Source organism: Nerophis lumbriciformis, linkage group LG08 (assembly GCF_033978685.3).
Source record: "Nerophis lumbriciformis linkage group LG08, RoL_Nlum_v2.1, whole genome shotgun sequence".
Lineage (NCBI taxonomy): Eukaryota > Metazoa > Chordata > Actinopteri > Syngnathiformes > Syngnathidae > Nerophis > Nerophis lumbriciformis.
The window spans coordinates 40,384,734-40,409,276 of NC_084555.2; the positions used below are offsets into that span (position 1 = coordinate 40,384,734).

The 24,543-nt window shown below is 40.2% G+C and overlaps 1 protein-coding gene across 1 annotated transcript in view; it reads left to right on the forward strand.

Moving 5' to 3' along the window:
• Positions 1 to 24,543, forward strand: part of LOC133611808 (ras-related protein Rab-15-like) — a 42,880-nt gene that overhangs the window by 11,491 nt on the left and 6,846 nt on the right. The window contains exons 2-5 of the mRNA XM_061968951.2: positions 11,736 to 11,796; positions 11,884 to 11,944; positions 23,187 to 23,264; positions 23,394 to 23,483. Of these exons, the coding sequence (XP_061824935.2) occupies positions 11,736 to 11,796; positions 11,884 to 11,944; positions 23,187 to 23,264; positions 23,394 to 23,483 (290 nt within the window). The remainder of the gene's footprint in view (positions 1 to 11,735; positions 11,797 to 11,883; positions 11,945 to 23,186; positions 23,265 to 23,393; positions 23,484 to 24,543) is intronic.

Here is a 24,543-nt window from a genome sequence, read left to right on the forward strand (position 1 = left end):
TCATTTCTATGGACACAGAAATGACGTCACCTAAAATTCCGTTTACGGCACATAGTAATGTCGTAATTCAGCTCTGAGTGTGACACTTAAGATTCAGTCCAACTATTCGCTGAAAGTGTGAGTAAGACGCTTGATAACTAACTTTTAAGTGCAGCTTTCAGCGAAGAATTTATTTACTCATAAGTCAACTCTTAGCAGACTTCTTAGGAGTAATTCTAAGACGCTTGATAAATACGGCCCTAGAGCTAAGAAAAATATTTTTTGTCTGCCCTCTACTGAGCGCTCGCAGCCCACCAATGGTTTATAAACACTGATTTAAACCATTCATCACCACCAAGACGTAACTGCTCGCTACAACCTCACTTCCTCTAACATTCACACGGATAGAAAACATTGAAGGCACATCATGTCTTTACATCTGAGGGGTCCCTTAATTAAGCATTAATCGGTGAAAGACAATGTTGGACTTATTCATGCATCGTTTGATTGACATAAGGAGTGCCTTGGTGCTGTGATCGTGACGCTAATGAGAAAAAGGATAAGTTTGTTTGCAGTTGATTTTCTGCTACTATTATTAGTCTCATCTACAATTCATGTCTGCAGTTGTTTTTATGGTGTGAAGTTCATATTTCCTCTCATTATTTAACTATAGATGTCCTTGTCCGGCAAAGTTTGCCAGCGATAAGATTCAGTATATGCTGTTGATGTATTCATCTAGTTTATTAATACTATTAAGGATATTTTCTTGATGCCATAAAAGAACACAAACTAATGTGGTCTCTTGTGGGGAGGTATAGCTCGGTTGGTAGAGCGGCCGTGCCAGCAACTTGAGGGTTGCAGGTTCGATGCCCGCTTCCGCCATCCTAGTCACTGCCGTTGTGTCCTTGGGCAAGACACTTTACCCACCTGCTCCCAGTGCCACCCACACTGGTTTAAATGTAACTTAGATATTGGGTTTCACAATGTAAAACGCTTTGAGTCACTTGAGAAAAAGCGCTATATAAAATGTAATTCACGTCACTATTGTCCTTTCTTTGTTTATTTCTGCTCTCAAACACTGGTAGAGAATTAACTCGATTGCATTTATGAACACCTTCTTTCTGGACTCGATGAAAGCTCTTTCCTATCTCTCTATTTGAACGACTGGAACACCTAAGAACAACAGCACTACAGCATTTTCTGCTCAAATTTTACACTGAATGTCACTTGTTTTAGTGCTCTTGCTGGGTTCTATATGACATCACGTCGTTCTTAAATTGTAAATGGGTTATACTTGTATAGCGCTTTTCTACCTTCAAAGGTACTCAAAGCGCTTTGACACTATTTCCACATTCACCCATTCACTCACACACTATTGGTGGGAGCTGCCTTGCAAGGCCCTAATCACGACCCATTAGGAGCAAGGGTGAAGTGTCTTGCTGAGGACACAATGGACGTGACTAAGATAGTGGAAGCTGTGGATAGAACCAAGGAACGCTCAAGTTGCTTGCATGGGCGCTCTATCAACCGGGCCATGCCGGCAGCTTAAATTACACAATGGTCAAGCAGCTTGAGCGTAGCATTAAAACAAGTGAGTGTAGAGTTTGAGCAGAAAATGCCGTATTGCTGTTCTGTTCTTGGGTGTTCCAGTCGTTCAGATAGAGAGATAGGAAAGAGCTTTCATAGAGTCCCGAAAGAAGTGGTTCATAAAGGTAATAAAGTCAGGGGAAAAACGAAAGTGCGTCAAGGAAATGGCTCTTAAAAATATCACTTTCATCATCTTGTGCAATACAATCGGACCGCTTGCTTCTGCAGCGATCACTTTGTAACATGTTTGTTTGAACATTTGATTTGAGAGACTTTGTTTTAGTGTTTGAGAGCAGAACTAAACGTAAAGAAAGGACAAGAGATTGCATTAGTTTGTTCTTTTGTGGTTGCTATGCCTAAATATAACTATGAAGACCTGCTTGTATAACTAACGTCCTATTAAGTTTTAGTAATAAATATTTTGATTAATTTGTTGGTCCAATCCACCATATTTTCGTTGTTGAAATTTCATAATAAACTAAAAGCTTAGTAGTTGTTGTTGAAAGCCAAGTGCTTTATTCGAAACGGATGACCACATTATAGCAACTTTGGTGCTATTTGGTAGCATCAAGAAAATATCCTCAATAGTATTAATAAACTACATGAATACATCTCTAATAGGCTCAAAAGCGTGAGACAAAATATGAACTTCATGCCATTAAAAACAACTGCAGACATGAATTGTAGATTAGAATAATATTAGTAGCAGGAAATCAACGGCAAACAAACTTATCCTTTTTCTCATTAGCGTCACAATCATACAACCATGACACTCATTATGTCAATCAAATACGTTGCTTAGCGACGCACAAATAAATCAAGGATTAATGCTTAATTTGTGGACCCCTCAGATGTAAAGACATGATGTGCCTCCAATCTTGTCCCTCTCGGGGTAGCGGGGGTGGCTGGAGTCCATCTCAGCTGCATTCGGGCGGAAGGCGGGCCACACCCTGGGCAAATCGCCACCTCATCGCAGGGCCAACACAGACAGACAACATTCACACTCACATTCATACACTAGAGACCATTTAGTATTGCCAATCAACCTATCTCTAGGTGCATGTCTTTGGAAGTAGGAGGAAGCCGGAGTGCCCGGAGGGAACCCACACAGTCACGGGGAGAACATGCAAACTCCACCCGCACTAACCTCTGTACCACCGTGCTGCCGCCTTCAATCTTTTGCTTTAAATCCTTGTAAGTATCGAAGGAAGTGAGGTCGAGGCGAGCAGTAACGTCTTGGTGATAATGAATGGCTTAAATCTTATATATTTTTAAGAGTGTATAAATCCACTCTATCCAATTTCATGATTGCTTGTATATGTCCCTTTTAAACCTTTCAAAACACGGCCAAATTTGCACTGATGCAGGTAAACAAACAGTAGACTAATGGGACTCTAGAGCATCACTTGAAACCCGTAGGTGTCTCGGGGTCACGTGATTGAAACCCAGCAAAACAGTTTCAAAAAATACCAGTACTTTTTTTTCATGCCGTGACAGCGCGCCTTGGTGACAATACTGGTAATATTTGCCGCGGTGCATGTCGCAAGTCAACACGCACACACACACGCACACACACACACAGCACTGACACACAGAAACAGTGTGAATACAGAAGAAGGAGAATGGACATATTTTGGCTGAAGAGCTAATGAAAAATGTAAAGCTATAAATTATTAAGTAAAACATAGCTAGCTAGCTAGCAGCTAACGTCTCTCAGCAGTGTTTTAGCTACTTCTAAATCACTATTTATCGCCTCCATGGCGACAAACTATGGTTCTTACAAGTATCATCCCAGTAACACAAAGAATATCCAAACACGTTTAGCTTCACACCGTACGAGGATACGATAGCTGTAGTAAAGTGAAGTACTTCTTATGATGCTTAACTAGAACTTTTAATGAAGCCCAGCACACAGATACAACATACACAGCCGTTAGCTCTACTGCTGTCAAAACACTCTTCGCCCCGTTGCCTAGGACCCCACCTGAACCCCTGGTGGTGGTCCCGGTGCTGCCTGAACAAAAAGGCATTTTAACATTACAACATTCCCTCCACCCATAGTCCAGTCAAATATTCATAGTACCCTCTTAGTGTAATACACAACCCCCAGAAATCACTGAGTCTGTATGAGAACATAGTCCTTAAGATATGATGGAGGTTTCCTTTGGCGAGCGGTGTCCCTGACTCCCACTTCTGCATCCTGTGCTTGATCGCCTGGTTCCGGCTCATCGGGTTCCTGCTCATCGGGTTCCTGATCAACTAGTTCCTGATCAACTGCTCCTGGTGGCGCTGAATGGAAATCCTCTGGAAAACTGTCCTCTGATGTGTCACGAAGAGTTTCCTTCTGATCATAACGTGGACGGATCTGATCCTGATGTCTTCTCACCAGCTTGCCATCTTGAGTTTTTGCTGTCCAAGAAACTGGACCAGTCCTCTCCACGAGTCTCGCCTGAATCCATTTCTGGCCTGCATATCCTCGTATGTATACGGCCTCGCAGTCTGTGAACACTCGGTCCCTGGCCCTTTTGTCATGGTTCTGTTTTTGTTTTGCCTGGTTTGAGCCCACTTTGTCTGACAGTGCTGGCCGGACCATGTCCAGCTGCGTTCGCAATCTCCTGTTCATTAGCAGCTCCGCAGGCGTAATGCCGGTTGTAGTCTGAGGGGTTGATCTGTATTTAAACAAGAACCTAGACACCTTTGTTTCCACACTTCCCTCCCCCATCTTCTTGATGGCTTCCTTGAAGACCCGCACAGCGCGCTCCGCACAGCCATTTGAGGACGGGTGGTATGGGGCTGTTGTCACATGTTTTACGCCATTTTTCCTGAGGAAATTTTCAAACTCTCCACTGACCAGACTTGGCCCATTGTCTGTAACCAGACTTGCTGGGATGCCATGAGTGGCAAATATGCTTCTCAATTTCTCAATAGTTATTGAGGAGGTTATGGACTGCATTGGGATGACCTCCAGCCACTTGGAGTAAGCATCAATGACAATCAAAAACATTTTTCCTAGAATGGGCCCGCAAAAATCCAAATGTAGTCTCATCCATGGCTGATTTGGCCACTCCCTAGGATGCAGCGGCGCGGCCGGAGGTGTGGCCTGGTTAGCTTGACATGTATGGCATCTGCGCACTGCTGCCTCCAACTCCTCATCCATGTTGGGCCACCACACGTAACTCCGGGCTAGGGACTTCATCCTCGAGACCCCTGGATGAGCTGCATGTAGCTCTTCCGTCATTACCTGCCGACCCTGAGGTGGTATTACCACCCTTGTCCCCCACAGAAGGCAGCCATCCTCCACACTCAGCTCGTGCTGTCTTTTCATATACGGCTTCACTCGTGGATCAGCACATACCTTGGGCCAGGAACCATGTAACAGCCATTGTTGCACTCTGGACAATATTGGATCTCGTCTGGATCTGCTTGGCTTGCAATGGTGTGCCATTCATGTGTTCCATCAGCATTATTACCTCTTCCTCGCGTGGTGTACTGCTGGGCATGACTGGTAATGGGAGTCGGCTTAAGGCATCAGCGTTCCCATGTTTCGAGCCTTCCTTGTATTCTAAGGTGTATTCATAAGCTGCCAAAAGCAAGGCCCACCTCTGCATTCTGGCTGTCGCCAACTGTGGAATGCTTTTGCTCTCACCCAAAAGACCCAGCAGCGGTTTGTGATCTGTGATGATGGTGCAGTGCTTGCCGAAAATATATTGATGAAATGTTTTTAGGCCAAACATAATGGCTAGTGCCTCCTTTTCCAATTGAGAGTAACCCCTCTCAGCCACTGTTAGTGAGCGGGACATGTATCCAATGGGCTTCTCTGAACCATCCGTGAAACGGTGAGATAGAACGGCCCCCACACCGTATGGCGAAGCATCACAGGCCAGATAAAGTGGCTTTCTGTCATCAAAGTGTATCAATAGTTTATCAGATTGGAGACACTTTTTTGCTGCCTCGAATGCTCGACTCTGATTCGTCGTCCATTTCCACGCATTTCCCTTTCTCAACAGTTCGTGTAAAGGCTCCAAGATGGTGGATATGTTTGGCAAGAATCTGTGATAGTAATTTAGCATTCCAAGGAACGATTTCAATTGTGTCTGGTCAGTTGGCTGAGGAGCATTTACAATGGCTTCAACTTTATCCGCCACTGTATGGATGCCGTTGCAGTTAATTTTGTAACCGAGATACACTACCTCGGGTGCCATGAACACACATTTTTGTCGTCGCAAGCGAAGGCCTGCAGCTGCAATTCTCTCAAGCACCTCTCCGAGATTTTTTAAGTGGCTAGCATCATCCTTCCCTGTCACTAAGATGTCGTCCACTCTCACCACTACTTGAGGCAGTCCTTGCAATAGACCATCCATGGTGCGCTGGAAAATGCCTGGTGCCGAAGACACTCCATACGGCAATCTTGTGTACTGGTATAGTCCTCGATGTGTGTTTATTGTTGTGAACTTCTTTGAGTCCTCATCTAACCTGAGTTGCTGGTATGCTTGAGACATGTCCAGTTTGGTAAATTTTTGTCCACATCCTAATACTGCTAACAAGTCCTCTGTTTTCGGGATTGGGTAGTTATCTAATTTTGACACTGGGTTTACAGTGACTTTATAGTCCCCACAGATTCTAGTTGTTTTGCCTGGTTTGAGCCCACTTTGTCTGACAGTGCTGGCCGGACCATGTCCAGCTGCGTTCGCAATCTCCTGTTCATTAGCAGCTCCGCAGGCGTAATGCCGGTTGTAGTCTGAGGGGTTGATCTGTATTTAAACAAGAACCTATTCTAGTTGTTTTGTCCGGTTTTATGATGGGCACAATGGGGGCGGCCCACTCTGAAAAGTTCACGGGTTCAAGAATGCCTTCCTTCTCCAGTCTTACTAATTCAGCCTCAACTTTGTCTTTTAGTGCATATGGCAGTGGTCGAGCTTTGAAATATCTTGGTTTGGCATCTCGCTCAACATAGATTTTTGCTGAGGCCCCGACTAGCGTGCCCAGTTCCTTCTTAAAAACATCCTCATGTCTTGTGAGTAGCTCATCTAAGTCCTGCTGCATACTTAACCTCAGGCTAAAAACAGTGCTCCAATCTATTTTAATTGCTTTCAACCAATTTCTGCCCATGAGATTTGGGCCCTCTCCCTATACCACCAGTAATGGTAATTCTTTAGCCTGCCCTCTGTAGTTCACTTGCACATGCAGTTTCCCTAACACTCCCACCTTGTCTTTGGTGTAGGTGTATAGTTTCACATGTGTGTGTTGGAGTCTTCCTCCCCCCATCTTTTGGTACGTGTCCTCAGTAATTATCGTCATGCCTGCTCCAGTGTCAATTTCAAATTCAACGTCATGTCCATTTATTCGTATGTGCTCTTTGTATGGTTGCACTTTCTCCTCCATAGTCAGGTTGTAGAGTGTGTGTGCATATTCTACGTTTTCGGTCTCATTTCCCAACCTGTAAGTTGCACCTGATGTTGGTCCTTCAGGTTTCCTTATCTGCCTGGCACTGCGACATTTTCTGGCCAAGTGCCCCCTCTTGTGGCAATTGTGGCAAACTGCATCAATGAACCGGCAGTCTGTCGGCCCATGACTACCACCGCACCTAAAACAGCCACTCAGTGGGACGCGCCGATCTGCTCCTAGCTGGACTTTGTGGACCGTTCCTTCTGCCCCAGTTAGTTGCAAGTCGGCCAGGTCCTTGGATGCTGTTTCCATTGATGTGGCCAAATCAATGGCGCGTGTCAGAGTCAATTTTTCATCATCCTCAGACAACAAACGACGTTGGATGCGATCCTCGTTGATACCACACACTAGTCTGTCTCTAAGCATGTCATCTAATGCAGTTCCAAATTTGCAATGTTCCGTGAGCCTTCTTAGCTCTGCAACAAACGAAGAAACAGACTGACCTTGTTGTCTCAATTTGGAATGAAATTTGAATCGTTCCACAATCAAACTGGGTTTTGGCGCAAAGTGATCCGTTAATTTCTGAAGCATCTCCGTCAATGTCATGTCTGTATCCGCCGGCTTACCGGGCTGGCACAAATCCCGCAACACTGCATATACTTTGGCCCCACACGAACTCAGGAAAATTGCCTTCTGTTGTCCTGCGTCTGTGATTTTGTTAGCCACGAAGTAAAAATCCAGTCTTTCAGCATACTGTTGCCAATCATCCGTAGCTTGGTCAAACTCCGTTAAATTTCCAAACAACGCCATTGAAGTCGTGATTTATCCTCGTAGCCAATGTAGTAAAGTGAAGTACTTCTTATGATGCTTAACTAGAACTTTTAATGAAGCCCAGCACACAGATACAACATACACAGCCGTTAGCTCTACTGCTGTCAAAACACTCTTAGCCCCGTTGCCTAGGACCCCAACTGAACCCCTGGTGGTGGTCCCGGTGCTGCCTGAACAAAAAGGCATTTTAACATTACAACAATAGCTAACCCCTAACAGCAAGCTAGCACCCCTGAATGTAAACAAAAGGGTGGATCCAAACAAACATCGACTGTATTGATACCAAGTACAAGAGCTCTATCTAGTCGATACTACAATGATGTTTGTTATTATCACAATCTTTTCTAATTTTTGTATGGTTTCTACACTCAAAAAATGCATCCCTGGACACATGATGACTTTAAATATGACCAATGTATGTTCCCATAACTACATGGTATTGGGTTGATACCTAAATGTATAGTATGTCCCAAAACTTACGTTAAGTATCCAAACAACAGAAGAATACGTGCTTATTACGTTTTAACATAAGTATAGACTGACCATGTCAAAACAGAATATAACCATATATGGTCTACGGTTTATGGTTTAAGTTTATTTCAAACATGTATACAGTATATTAACAGTAAGTGAACAAGTAAATTAATAATCCATCCATCCATTTTTCTACCGCTTGTCCCACATTATTTTGACAAAATAATACAGTCAAAAATGACACAATATGTTGCTGCATATGTCAGCAGCCAAATTAGGAGCTTTTGTAACCTGTTTGCTTACTTACTACTGAAAGAGTAGTTGTCTGTATGTTCACTATCTAATTTAATGCCTAAATTGTTCTATGTTTGCAATAGGAAATGTATGTTTAATGTACCATAATATTTTCTGTTGAAATAAAACCAATAAGGACATTTTTGGTGGTGCCCTTTATTTTGAAAAGTGACTAATACACATTTTGGTACCGGTACTAAAATTTTGGTATTGGGACAACCCTAGCATTCTGGGCACAATATGCGGTCCTGATGAAAACATTTGTTTATTTACTCCCACTAAACGATTAATCGAAGCAGCAGAACATGAATCAAAGCTTTTTTCTAATCAAATTAATCATTGCAGACCTCGTATCCAATGAATTTGAAAGTTAAAAAATAAAGTTACATTGCATAGCAGAAACAAGAGAAGCAGTGGGCTTCGCTCGTAGTCGTCTTTCAAAGTTTTTAATTTCTATGTATGTGTGTACCAATCGAGTGGATTCACCGTGTCAAAGTTTTGATGCTTCGAAAGTGCTTCCTCAGGTTACACAACCCTGGTATCGTCATGGAAATTGCAAATGGCCCACCGTCTGAATGGCAAGAGGTTCAAGGTTAAAATTAATTGCTAACTTTTTTTTGTAAGTGCATCTTATGAAAACTAATTTAGTGCATGCATTATGGAAAATTTCATGGAACATACAAAGTCCCTAAGGCAGTGGTGTCCAAAGTGCGGCCTGGGTGCCATTTGTGACACACAGTACGTATGTATTGGCCCACGACACATTCTATAGACAAAACGTGTCGTTGTCTGGAATAACAACAAAAAACTAAGAAAAAAGGGAACTTGAAAACAAAAATGGCAAGATTTAATATTTTCAAGTGAAAAAGGTTTAAATTGGTGCTGTAAAAATATTACTAAATAATGCGAAGAAAAAACTACTTATTTGCTTTTTTTTGCCACTTATAACAAAAAGGTAAGATGTGGATGTTTTGTTCAAATAGTTTGCATGTATTGATTAGGCTACATTGCATAGATTTTAGTATCTTTAATGTGCAAAATGTATTAAAGTGGCCCTTACATACTCCAGTTTTCTGTTGACAAGTTTGGACACCACTGCCCTAAGGGCCTGCTTTGTTGAGTTTGGTATGGAGAAAGTTCCTCCGCCATATCAAAACCTTTGAGAACAGAGATGTTGGGGGCATGCTGGATCTAAGATTAGTGACCTTTGACCTTACAAATGTTCTTTTAGATGATTGGAAAAAAATTCCCAACTGACATTCCCCAAAATCTTTCCAAAAGAAGGAAAGTGGCCAATAAATTGTTGTTTCAATATTTTAGTGTCTGAATGGTACAGATTTTCTATTATTTTATTGTTGGAACCACTTTCATTTTAAAATGCATTTTTTTCCTACTGTCTCTCTATTGTGGGGATGTCTAAAATGAGGCCTGCGGGCCAATTGCCAAAATTGTCCCGCAGCCCCGAGTCATTTCTTTTGGCCCTTCCCAGGGCGGCTTCCCATATGTAATACATACCCATACTGACCTCTTTCATTTTTACATAATCATTGATGGCATGTCCGCAAAGTTAACTATTTGCCATCTATCGTTAATGTAATGTGAAATATAACATAATATTTGCACAAAATAAGGTAACTTTCTTATTTACATTTAGGTCAGGGCTAATCAACTACATAATGAAGAGGGCCACAGTTAGTGCCTGCGCAGGTTATATTTCTTTGAGACTGCGTTTACTTGATTGCTAAGTAAACACATCGGCTTTCACACTGCACTGTCAATAAATTAATTATTCTGCTTTCGCTACTCCTTTCTAGTGTGTGCAGACAGTTAAAAGTATGAGGAAAAATAAGCTCTAGTTTTTGTTGAGGATTGATGTTCCGTCTTTTGAATTATTTTCCCTCCTAAGTTTTATTTCTTTAAACGTCTTCCTTAATTTAGGTTTGTAAGACTGAAAATACAAACATTAAAAGAACATAACAAACATAAAATTAACATACCAAAAGTATATATTTTTTTACATAATGTCCATTGTGTATTTTACAAAAATAAAATAGGTTTAGTATTAATATATTCACACAATAAACTACAAATGTTTACACATATCATATAAAAATTCCACATCATTTACACACCGAACATTGCACACACTGTATGTGACTTATCATAGTTAAACCTAAGGTGTAGCGTTGTCTCCCTCTACTGGTCAAATTTAACGCTATAAGCTCTGATCGCCCAGAGTTACTCTTAGACAAAAAACAACTTGACCACAAATACAAGTACATTCAATACAAAACAAAATAGATATCTTTATGCACAATATATATTTACAAAGATTTGACTAAGTTTCAAGATAAAGCTTACACTTCACTACTATTGTTGCTGCTTGTCTGGATCAATGTTTCCGTTGCTTAAAAGGTCTGCCAGAAAACCGACTGACTAGACAACAAAGTAGGAATGTTCTGCCCCAAACAAATGCTTGTTTGGAGCAGAACATTCCTACTTTGTTGTCTAGTTGTTGTTAAGTCTCATTTTTGCAATGTATTTAGATTTTTTTTCCAGGGTTGAATGAGTAGTCTTCTTGTACTCACCCCACTGCTGCTTCACTGTGACACATATGCCCCGCTGTCGCCCCCTCCGGGGTGGCGAGAGTACTGCATACATGATCAACCCGAGTTGTAATGGTTTCATCAAGCCTATTTGGGTGATGTTCGGCGGGCCAAATTAAACATGTTGGTGGGCCGAATGTGGCCCACGGGCCGCCAGTTGAGTACAGCTGATTTAGTTTATTTGTGTTGTATGCTCAAAATCATTTGGCCTGCGGCCCATTGGCACATCTTCACTTTGGCACTTGGCGGCAAAATATTTGGGCACACCTGTTCTACTGTACATTCTATGGACCAGAATAAGTGACTGGCCATTGCCTTGGGCATGTATCAGTTGTTTTTGGTTCTTGGTGCTGTTTTTGTTACATTTCTCATCCCCCATTGTGCCATCCCCCCAGAAGAAAATACTTCTGCAGTGTCTGTGTCCTTTTTAAAGTCTCAAAGATTTAAACAAAGACACTATAAAAGGGTCTTTGAACACCCATAACATGCTCACAAAACCTCAGTTGTCCACAATGTTGACAGATGTACATTAAGGCTAAGTGTTGTATCATTTTTCTTTTGTGTGTGGTGTCATTTTAGGTGTGGATTTTAAAATGAAAACGCTAGAAATAGACGGAATGAAAGTGCGAATACAAATATGGTGAGTAAACGTATTCTCTTTTTATTCTCTGTATCATTACATTATATTTGTCATGCCATCTGTGTGATCTTCTTTCTTGTTTTTCAGGGATACCGCCGGTCAGGAACGCTATAAGAGCATCACCAAACAGTACTACAGGCGTGCACAGGTAACTGTAATAACTTCAATTATTAATATTACCTCTGCCAAGGAAGTTAGTTTTCATCACTGTTTGTTTAGTTGGCTTTATTATTGGTGTGTTTTATAATAGGTGTTTTCAACCAGTCAAATTTAAGCACATTTTAAAATAACCTAATTTAAGTAATTACAGTTTAACGATGATCATAATAAAAAAAATACACAAAATGGAACTGCTCAAGCAGAAAAAGGAGGCTGAAGGCAACAAACGTGTACAGTGCGTGAAAGGCCATCTGACAAAACACAACGTCAACATTGCTAAGAAACCATTTAAAGGGAGCAGGAGAAAATTCAAGACATTTGGAGTGCCAATTGTAAAATGTACATCAAGTTAAAGAGAGGACCTGAAGAAACTAAAGTACTTCAAAAACAAGTAATTGGATAAATATCAAAATCACATCTTTACCACAAGTAAGACTCAACACACATAATCCTAATATCCAATTTTATTCATCATATTCATATATTATATATATATTCACACATTCATTATATTAATATACGGATATACGGACAAAGAAGAAGTGCTCACTAACACAGATTTTGTGAACATTTGAGAGGAATAGGTCTTTTGTGTACTGTATATCAGTGGTCCCCAACCACCGGGCCGCGGCCCGGTACCGGTCCGTGAATCGATTGGTACCGGGCCGCACAAGAAATAAAAAATACAAATACAAATAAAAAAAATAAATAAAATAAAATAAAATAAATGATTAAATCAACATAAAAAACAAAAGATACACTTACAATTAGTGCACCAACCCAAAAAAACTCCCTCCCCCATTTACATTCGTTCACACTCATTCGCACAAAAGGGTTGTTTTTTTCTGTTATTAATATTTCTGGTTCCTACATTATATATCAATATAGATCAATACAGTCTGCAGGGATACAGTCCGTAAGCACACATGATTGTATTCTTTATGACAAAAAAATAAATAAATAACCCCCCCCGGTCCGTGGGACAAATTTTCAAGCGTTGACCGGTCCGCAGTTACAAAACGTTTGGGGACCACTGCTGTATATAAGTAGTACGGTGTTTTGAAATGTCTATATATTGCTCATGTTGCTGTATGTCTGTCTGTCTTATCTATATCTATCTCTATCCATCTATGTATCTATCTCTATATATATATATATATATATATATATATATATATATATATATATATATATATATATATATATTATCTCTATCTATGATATTAATTTAACATTAGACAATAGAAGTAAGGGAACTTGTCACACTTAAGAACAAATAGGCCACCCTAAGAGTGCTCTGGAGCACTCGTAGATTTTGTTCTTACCTACAAACTAATCCCAGCTAAGAAAACATTGGTGAATACAAAAATCTCCTTAAAAACTTCGTAAGTGGGCCTAAGAACAAAATTTGTTCTTAAGAACAGTTGCTGAATGGGGCCCAATGTTCCTATTCTTGTAGTTTCCCTCATAGATTGTGAAAACTGTCAGATGATCTGATGTCTGATATTAGCAGACCACTTGTAGTATTATCAAAATCGTAGTAAAAATATTATCAGTAAGTGTGGCGTTGTGTCCAGAGATTCTGCTTGGTCTTGTGATTTAAGGATATAAACCCAGGCTATACATTGTCTATGAAGTAATCAATGGACTTTTGCTTGTTAGAGTTAGAGGTCAATGTTAGAGTCACCACAAAGTTATTTTTGACAGATTTCAGTAAAAAGTGCCTTAATCCAGTTCTCAAACGTACCAATGTTTGACTTGGGTAATCTATTAATGCAGGTGTTCATTATGTTCTTGCTTTTTTAATGACATATTTCAATAGTTAGAGGGACATGCGCTAGAAAATGGATGAATGGACATTCAAAGATATCAATAGCTAATGACATTTTTTTTTTTACCACATTGCAGTTCGAGTTCTTCATCACATACATAGCTACTCCCCCTCCGTTCTTGTTGGTTCTGTTTATATAATTTAGTTCATATCCTTCCAGATCAAAATTTAGTGAGGTGCTCGTTCATGTACACATTTGTACCCTTCAGCTTCTTTCCCTGTCTCAGGTATGCCATTTTGGATTTCCTGTTTGCAAACTTCATTATGATGACTGGTGTGGTGTTGTTGCGTCTTCTATTCAATGAAATGATTTAATCAATGGTCGTAATATCGACAATTATTCTTTTTGATAGCAGACAATTCTTGTTGCCCTGTTGAAGCAGTGTCCATGTCGTCTGGTTCTCCTCTGTTGTCAAATGCTTTTGCATAGGATCAAGGATTGAACCGAAGCCCTGCGATGATGATGTCATTCTTTTGTGTAAACTGATCCATTTCCTTTTTAATGTTTTCCAAAACAGTGATATACCCCAGACTGGTGATAACTTATTTGTCTGGCAATGAGCTGTTGTCTCAATATTGCCATCTCCTCCCTGAAGTTATCTAAATCAATGTTATCTTGTTGCATAGCATACAACTCTTTTGGGCAAAGCTGCTCTCCACAACACTGCTGTTGTCCCAATGGGTATTGTCTTGCTGCTTGGCATTCAACTGTTGGCGCAATGTTGCATTCTCCTCTTTCAGCTTCTCCATCTCCCGTCTTAATGCTGTGTTGTCTTCACTGACAATCTTCATTTCTTTGAAGTTTTTAATTTCTTTCATATCATCACAACATTCTTTTCTCTCTGACAATCTGTTCCTGGAGATTTTCGAAATCTTTTTGTACACCCTTGTTGACATCGCTTTGTACCTCACTGATATTGTTTTGTGGAGTTCCTATTAACGCTTTTAAGTCCGGTTCCACTTCTGGCAACGCTGTATTGCTTCGTTGACTTCGTCTTATCATGCTCATGGTTGCCTGGCAGCGAAGTGAAGCCATTGGTGTTGTTAGCTGCGGCGGCGCTAACATATTTTTTCACGTACCTTTCACCGGCCAGAGCTGTGTCATCCTTTCTTGTACGTGTGATCTCCAAGGCAGAGCAATTAAGCTATTCAATTGTGATCATTGAATCTACAGGTTGTGCTCTCTTGGACAGACTGAACAATCTGTACACAACCTATCTATAAATGCGTGTGACCTCACAAACTGGACATGCAACCCTCGTTTTGCCTTTAAAATTAAGAAACATTCTATAACTTTCACAAATTAAAGCAAATGAAGTTAAACCTATGTAAACACTCAAATAATATCATGGCTCCGAAGAAGCCAGAACAATATTTTAATATTTCTTCTGTCAAGGAAAGTATATAGTGTATCTTAATTTTAGAATAAAACTTTAAAAGATTTAAGTGTGTGTGTTTGTAATTTTTAAGCACGTTCAACAATACCGTGATGATAATCATAACCGCAATATGAAGTATTTATATTTTGGTACACTACAAGGGCTTGATGAACAAGGAGTCATGGAACCTGGTACACATTATCGACATTTAACAATAACCATGCCTTCCAGGAAATTGCAATTTTGCGATCGTGCCAATTCTTGCTAATTCAAACAATCTCAGTGAATTTATACATAGCCTTGCAACTTTGTTTAATCCCCGCAACATCCCCACGTTTTGGCTAATCAATGTCATTTAGCCAATCTAGTTCAGTCCTAAGCAGAGTTCAGACACAATCCTGCAAATTGTGTAAGTAACCATGTGGTTCCAACCATTCAGCCCCTCTTGCACGAAAGGGATGTAGTCCGGAGTCGCAAAAAAACCCACACCGTATATACTTTTCAAAAAGTGTTTTAGTCTGTTTTTAATTAGACCAGTTACAACAAACAAGTGCAGTGTGCATGTGTAATGGATACCAGCTTGTGTGGCTATTAGAGATGCGCGGATAGGCAATTATTTCATCCGCAACCGCATCAGAAAGTCGTCAACCATCCGCCATCCACCCGACCTAACATTTAATCAACACCGCACCCACCCGCACCCGCCCGTTGTTATATATCTAATATAGACGATGCAAGGCATTAGTGAGGTTATAAAGCTTTTGCCTGTTAAAGAAAGGAGACTGATCCAATGCAGCACAGACATTCGCGTGCCACGCTGTCACGACCCAAACGCACAACAGTGCGCAATCATATGGGAGCCGCGCTGAGCGCACCTCCAAGCGCGTCTCGCTGCCGGCGACGGCCGAGTATGGGCCCGACGCTCCAGCGCCATCCATTTTCAGGGCTAGTTGATTCGGCAGGTGGGTTGTTACACACTCCTTAGCGGGTTCCGACTTCCATGGCCACCGTCCTGCTGTCTATATCAACCAGGGTGAGCCCCACCCCTTTCGTGAGCGCACTGCGCGCGGAGTGACCCCTGTTACGCGCCCCCGGCAACAGGGGTGGCGGACAGGTAAGCTGCGCGGGCGAAGCGCGCGGAGTGACCCCTGTTACGAGCCCCCGGCCACGGGGGTGGCGGGCAGGTAAGCTGCTTACCTGCTGCGCGTGACGCCGGCCGCGGCGGGGTGTCGGTGCGGTGGGCGCGGTGGTGACCCTGGACGTGCGTCGGGCCCTTCTCGCGGATCGCCTCAGCTACGGCTCCTGGTGGGGCCCTCTCGGGGGAAGGGGCCTCGGTCCCGGACCCCGGCGAGGCGTCCCTTCTCCGCTCCGTAAAAGTGTCCATCTCTTTTTTTTTTTTTTCTTCTGTTGTGGCATATGCAGCAGGTGCCTGCTCGTTTTTCGTATGTGGGTAACAACATTTAACTATGTATATATATTTCCGAATTGGTTTAACTGCCACCCGCCTGAATCTATTTAAAATCTTTTTTTTTTTATATTTTAACCGCCCGACCCGACCCGCGGATAAAATCAAATTTTTTTTAATTCCATCCGCCCGATCCGCGGATAATCCGCGGACTCCGCGATTGTGCCCGCAAACCGCGCATCTCTAGTGGCTATGCAAAACTTATTTTAACCTAACGTTTTGTAAGCCAGCGTTGTTGGCAGCATAGGCAAAGGAATATGTCCATGCAGCATTAAATTCTCTGTCATTTGTAGATTTTTTGATGGGGATGTATTTATTAGTTTGCTTACCGTGGATGTGCACTCAAAAAGCCAATGTTTTTCTCTCATGTCACACCGCTCTCCCTTTCTTTTTCTGGCTTTCCATGTGCTGATCCAATCACAAGTCATCCTAGACGCATTTATGGCCTTGCAGACAGTTGGATATTATTGAACTCCTTTAAAGCTGCACATTTTTCCACTCCAGTTTGAAAAAAATCTCAGAGCTCTGCAAAGGGAGCCACAATAAAGAGGCTGAAGTGGCACATGCAGCTACGGAGTGGCAGGTTGCAGACCTCTGATCTAACCAGTCAAATGTGTCCCTGCATCGCCCACTCACATTCTCACTTCTGTTTTCATTGGCAGAGATGTAAACGTGAGAAGATAATCATTAATCTTTTATCGTCTCTTATTTACCAACAAAAATCTCCGCTGTACATTGCGCTCAACAGTTCCCCATTGTTTTTGTCAAAAGAAGTTGGAGTAAATTACGTGCACAATGTTAGAAAGTTTGCAATCAACAAGCAGCTTTCAACTGTAAAACATACACATAATACTTATGGATGACAAAGCAGACCGCAGACAATGAACGAGCTTTAGAGGGTGTTTTTCCCAAAGTATGTATGCGTTTGTGTGAGTTTGTCTCATGAGTAAAAATGCCAGCAGATTGAACACACACTGTTGTTAACTGTTAACAGTAAGTAATGTAGTTAAGTACATTACGCTTTAAGATGCACCTCATGTATAAATATTACATTTTTAAAATTGGCCCTTATAGACATGTTTGCATGCTTATACTGTACATAACAAAAGTGTTTACACCCTTGACCTCTGAACCCTTTTTTTATTGTAGTAAATATTTTAAAGGGGAACTACACTTTTTTGGGGGAATGTTGCCTATCATTATGAAAGTCATGACGACGGATGTACATTTATTTTTAATGCATTCTAACTTGTAAATATATGTAAATAAAAGTCAGCTTATAAAAGACTCAATCGGAGGTCCTCTATTCCGGCCATAAATCCCTTTAAACCAAAACAACAACAACAAAAACATGTAAAAAGCGCTAACGATACTCCTTTTACATTTAGTGACTTGAATATTAACCAAGTATTAGCGATATTGTTATTATAAACGCTAACGCAGACAAACTATTTTAACGGCGCCTTAATCAGAGGGAGCTAACAGTATAACTGTATTGACATCAGCGGCTGCGGTGAGCTGCGTTCACGCATCGGAGCTCGAAAGTCTATTCTAGATCATAAATACTGCCTCTCACCTGGATAGTAGAAGGATGAAGACATAATCCGACGAGTTGGTATACTTTGGCATCCAATTTAGACCCAGAAATGGTGAGAAAGACACTGGTCTGCGCTTGGTTCTGCCCCCTTTTTTCTTCCCAAGGATTATGAGTCATTCATCTAAATGGGAATATATGAACATCCTAGCAGTCGGCATCCTAGTGACAGCAGATAATGTGCAGTAAGTAATATTTTATTATGTTTGCTGGCTCTCATGGAGTCTGGAGTGAGTAACCAGTGATGTTGCAAAGGATAAAGCGAGCGTTTTGATGCGTGTTTAAAATAATGCTCCGCCGAATGTCTAAAATGACCAAAATATGTAAATATTACATGTTATTATAAATGTGCCTGTTACTACATTACATATATACTTACAGCATTTATATAAAACCTTAATGGAGATTTTTTAAGGGGTTTCATAGGCAGAATAGAGCGACTCCTATGGGCTCAATTGTAAGGGGACTTTTAATCGCATTTGTTTACTATTTAGAATGCAGGGGAAAAAAATTCATGTGTTTGTCTCTAAGAAAATCTGCAAAAACAGGCATCTCTACATATAAGGTTCTGGGGAGACTGGTAAATTCCTGCCACTTTGGATTTGGACGACAACATAGATCCTGACACTATAATATTGGCAACAGCTGCTTTTGTTACACGAGAAACAATACAAAATCAACATTAAATTTGATGAGAAATGATCAATCCTCCATTTAAACAGCAGAAGCATATACACTTAGGTCCATAAATATTTGGACATTGACACAATTTTCAGTATTCCAGCTCTGTACAACACCACAATGGATTTGAAATTAAACAATCAAGATAAGCTTTAAGTGCAGACTTTGAGCTTTAATTTGAGAGTATTTACATCCAAATCAGGTGAACGGTGTAGGAATTACAACACATTTTATATGTGCCTTCCACTTTTTAAGGGACCAAAAGTAATTGGACAATTGGCTTCTCAGATGTTACATGGTCAGGTGTGTGTTATTCCCTTGTTTTTTTTTTCATTTATTCCATTTATAAAGAGCAGATAAAAGGCCTAGATGTAATTTCAAGTGTGGTATATTAATTTGGAATCTGGGGAGGTCATCTCTCAATATGAGGTCCAAAGAGCTGTCACTATCAGTGAAGCAAGCCATCCTTAGGCTGAAAAATCAAAACAAAGCCATCAGAGAGATAGCAAAAACATGAGTTGTGGCCAAATCAACTGTTTGGTACATTCCTAAAAAGAGAGAACGCAGTGCTGAGCTCAGCAACACCAAAAGACCTGGAAGACCACGGAAAACAAGTGTGGTGGATGACAGGCAAATCCTTTCCCTTGTCAAGAAAAAGCCCTTCACAACAGTTGGCCAGATGAAGAAAAGTCTCCAGGAGGTAGGTGTATCCGTGTCCAAGTCAACAATTAAGAGAAGACTTCACCAGAGGAAATACAGAGGTTTCATCACAAGGTGTAAACCATGGGTGAGCCTCAAAAACAGGAAGGCCAGATTAGGGTTTGCCAAGAAACATGTAAAAGAGCCTGTACAGTTCTGGAACAACATCTTATGGGCAGATGAGACAAAGATCAACTTGTAGCAGAATGATGGAAAGAGAAGAGTATGGAGAAGGGAAGGAACTGCTCAAGATCCAAAGCATACCACCTCATCAGTGAAGCATGGTGGTGGTAGTGGCATGCATGGCTGCCAGTAGAACTGGATCTCTTATATTTATTGATGATGTGACAGCTGACAAAAGCAGCAGAATGAATTCTGAAGTGTTTGGGGCAATATTATCTGCTCATATTTAGCCAAATGCTTCAAAACTCATTGGACGGCGCTTCACAATGCAGATGGACAACGACCCAAAGCATACTGCGAAAGCAACCAAATAGTTTTTTAAGGCAAAGAAGTGGAATGTTCTGCAAAGGCCAAGTCAATCACCTGACCTGACTCCGATTGAGCATGAATTTCACTTGCTGAAGACAAAACTGAAGGGAAAATACCCAAAGAACAAGCAGGAAGTGAAGACAGCTGCAACAGAGGCCCGGCAGAGCATCACCAGGGATCAAATTCAGCGTCTGGTGATGTCTATGGCTTCCACACTTCAGGCTGTCATTGACTGCAAAGGATTTGCAACAAAGTATTAAAAAGTGACAATTTGATTTATGATTATGTTAGTTTGTCCAATTACTTTTGGTCCCTTAAAAAGTGGAAGGCACATATAAAATGTGTTGTAATTCCTACACCGTTCACCTGATTTGGATGTAAATACCCTCAAATTAAAGCTCAAAGTCTGCACTTAAAGCACATCTTGATTGTTTCATTGCAAATCCATTGTGGTGTTGTATAGAGTTGGAATACTGAAAATTGTGTCAATGTCCAAATATTTATGGACCTAACTGTATGCCAACTTCAGCAATGCTGTTGAAGTTGGCATATATGCTTCTGTTGTTTTAAAATATCAAATCTAGATATTAAGTTTGGTTTTTAATAATCACAATTACAGAAATCTGGATTAATGCTGAGAAAATGAATAAGTAATATGTTTAATGTATTATCATACACCCTGTTTTTATTGTTAGTATTGCTGAACAATGTTTGTCAACTTTACACTGATTTATTTACATTTGTTAATATGCTATCAAACTTTTAAACACTAAACTACTACACTGAGAATTGGGCCAAGAGTGAATCAGTTATATTTTGAGAAGATGGGGGATTGTTTTTATTTTTTTATTACATTATTGGTAGGTATTAAGGCAGGGGTGTCCAACTAATTTTCGTTGAGGGCCACATCGCAGTTGTGGGTACCCTCAGAGGGTCGTTTGTAACAGTGAATAATATATTAATATAAATGTATGGATTGGCAACATGAGATTATTACATAATTGCCTACGCAATTGATCACAGTATTATTCATTTTTTGTACACTGTAAAAATAAATGTGTAGATATTATTGGTAGGTCAGTTGCAGAGTTTTATCATAAAATTTACCGTAGTTTTTACAGCATTTATTGTAAATGGTTAAAAGTACCACTGTTTATAAAGGTAAAATTGTAGCGACAAGCTGCCAGTTTTTTACCGTAAAATCAATTTGATGTATAACTTCCTTTAAAATCATAATGCAAGCAGATATTTGAGTATTTACTTTTATTTTGACAAAAAAAGTTTGGAATGTATGAAAATATAATATTTACAGTAATAGATAATATTAAAGTTTAAGAGATATGCAGTTGTAGGCAGTTCATGTATTTTTTTTTCTGTCAAGTGCTTTATTGACACACATTATCAGGCCTTCACAGGCCACATACAATGATATGGCTGGCTAAATCTAACACCCTGGGACATTAGTTTGACACGTGTATTAAGAGTGTATTTTAAACATACTATGTCCAAAAGTAATGCATGAAACCTTCAATGACAAAATTCAGGAATATGCAGGAGGTGGACACCTACAGTAGGAAATGACCAATAGGGATTTTTTCCGGGCCGATGAACCGATATTAATTTGCAGTAAAATGTATTTAAACAGAAATGGTATAAATAGCAGTTCAAGAATTTTAAGTTGTTTTTTTAACATTATTTTAGGAAGCGTTGAAACCAGTAACGACATAATGTTTTATGCAGCGCTAATGTTATGGCTAATTTAGCACCAAAAAACATCAAAGGATTTCACAAACACCTTTATTACATTTGTCTTAAGAGGCGCATCGGCATTTGCATTTCAAAATATGGGAAATCTCCTGGGAAAATTGGTTAAAAAATATGGGATTTATCTACATCACAATAACCCACCATCTATTCAATTGTACAGTTAATGGATTTAATACTCCTCGTAAGGAATCCAGAAATATTGCGTACATTTAAATAAAAACATTTCTGGACTCCTTAATGTAGCTTATAGTTGAGACATTTTCCAACTGGCTCACATCATTTATTCCTGAATGTTATAGAACTATGAGAATAGGTGAGCTGCTACCTGCTTTTCTTAACTTATACGTTTCCTATTTGTCAAGACATTTACACAAAGTTTGGATTTTTAGCAGAGATATCTTTTCTGTCGACCTTATGGCCATCCATCTCCGTCGCGTTCTTATATGATTGAATCACAAAACCTGAAACTCTTTTTAATGAGCCCATGCTGCGAGTGTTGCAGACAGAGACTTGAAGAGTGACTCCATCGGCAGTAGCGTAAAAACAACAACAACAACAAAAAACGGGACCAGGAAAACGCCAGGAAAGGACAAAAACTAGATTTTCTGGCAAAAATGTGAAGTTTTGACAGGTAAGCAAATGAGATGTACTGCAGGTGACAAGCACTGCAAAAAGAGAAAGGAGGGCAGACTGGAGAACATTTCTCACAACAAGTCAAGCAAATGCCCTGTCAAATATCAAAACATGTTTGGAGAGAATTATCTGTCTGTGTTGGCCATGCAATGAGGTGGCGACTTGTCCAGGTTGTAGCCCGCCTTTCGTCCGAATGCAGCTGGGATAGGCCCAGAGGGACAAGCGGTAGAAAATGGATGGATGGATTATTGACAATGAGAGTAACTTTAATTCTTAAATGAATATAAAATTGCACTGCATGAGAAAAGTTATAATGCAGGGCAAACAGGTTGGTGGTTGAGCAGTGGTTATCCATCCATCCATCCATTTTCTACCGCTTGTCCCTTTTTAGGGTCGTGGGGGGTGCTGGAGCCTATCTCAGCTGCAATCGGTTATCTACTTCACTATTTTTTTTTTTATACTAAATACTGGTATATGTGTATGTATTGTTTCTGATGTGAAGTTATGTGGTAGTTGTTAAAATAAAAAAGGCAGTTACTGATTAGGTTAAAATGCCAAATATCTGCGCCGATAATCGGTCTATCTTTATTCTGCAGTATGAGGGTATAATACACCATTAGCATTGTTGGTCTGTCTGTGAGTGAGAGTTCTTGTAAAATGTTCCTACAGTGTGTCTAATTCTCATTATAGGGTATCATCTTTGTTTATGACATCACAAACGAGCCCTCCTTTCAGCACATAGTGAAGTGGGCCAGCGACGTGGATGAGGTAAGAAAATAACAATCATACATGGAAAATATATTGCAAAGGCTTTCTGCACACCCACTGACTCTTTTTGTGACAATATGATAAAGGCTCTTCTACCTGCTCACTAATTCTTCTCTGCTGATGCCACAGTTTGCCGCAGATAAGGTACAGAGGATCTTAGTCGGGAACAAATCGGATGACGAGACCAGAAGGCGCGTGACAAAGAAAGAAGGAAGCAAGGTTGGAATAAAACATTTTTTAACTGTACATTTTTTTCTAATTTTGCCTATCATTCACAATCCTTATGTGAGACAAGAACATGTTTTTCTTTTTTTAATGCATTCTAACTCGTAAGTAAACACAAGCAAAAGTCAGCTAACAATGGAGGTAATGTTTTTTTCTTTATTCCGCCAATAAAGCGCTCATCCAAAAACCTCCAATATTTTATATTCCCTGTGTATACGGCGGTGGTGCATTAATTTCAGACGCATTACAACGTTCGCTATTTCCTTCAACAACCACTACTCATGGCAGGCTTCACGAGAGACAACAACTACTACTTTGGGACAAATGATAATCCAGAACCTTATTTTTTCATTTGAATATACGGAGGATGATATACAAGTTTAAGGCGCTGAGTTATAAGCAAATGCAGCAAGTATCATTCTTGCTAAGTGCTAAACGAGAAATAAAAACTATGAACATAATAATCCCTTACTGTACAATTTCCGCTCTCACTGGGATGCCGACTGATGCGCTGGTTATAGCTTTCCGTTTGGATGAAGAATTAATCACAATACTCACGCTGGTAAAAAAAGAAAAAAGGCAACCAAAAAACGAAACAAGCGTCTTTTTGTGTCTTTCTTGGCATCTACGGTTTTAAGTTGAATGTCAAAGTTGACCAACTTTTTGGTTTATGGCCACAACCTTCTACTATACAAGTGAGAAGCATGATTTATAACCTATAATTAACTTTCACAAAGTCAGTATTTCAATAGCTGCATAAGCCAGTTAGCTCTCTGTTATCACGGCACCCCTAAAAGTAGTTATTTGCCGTTAGCGCTTATAACAACAATATCGCTAATACTTGGTTAATATTCAGGTCACAAGATTTAAATGGGGTATTGTTGGTGGGTTTTGGATGTTTTTTTAGAGGGCTTTTAAGGGGAACTGCACTTTTTTGGAATTTTGCCTATCGTCACAATCATTATGAGAGACACGAAGACAAAAGTTTTGTTTTTTTTGCATTCTAACATGTAAAATGTAGCTAATGGGAGCAATCAATTCTACCTCTAAATCA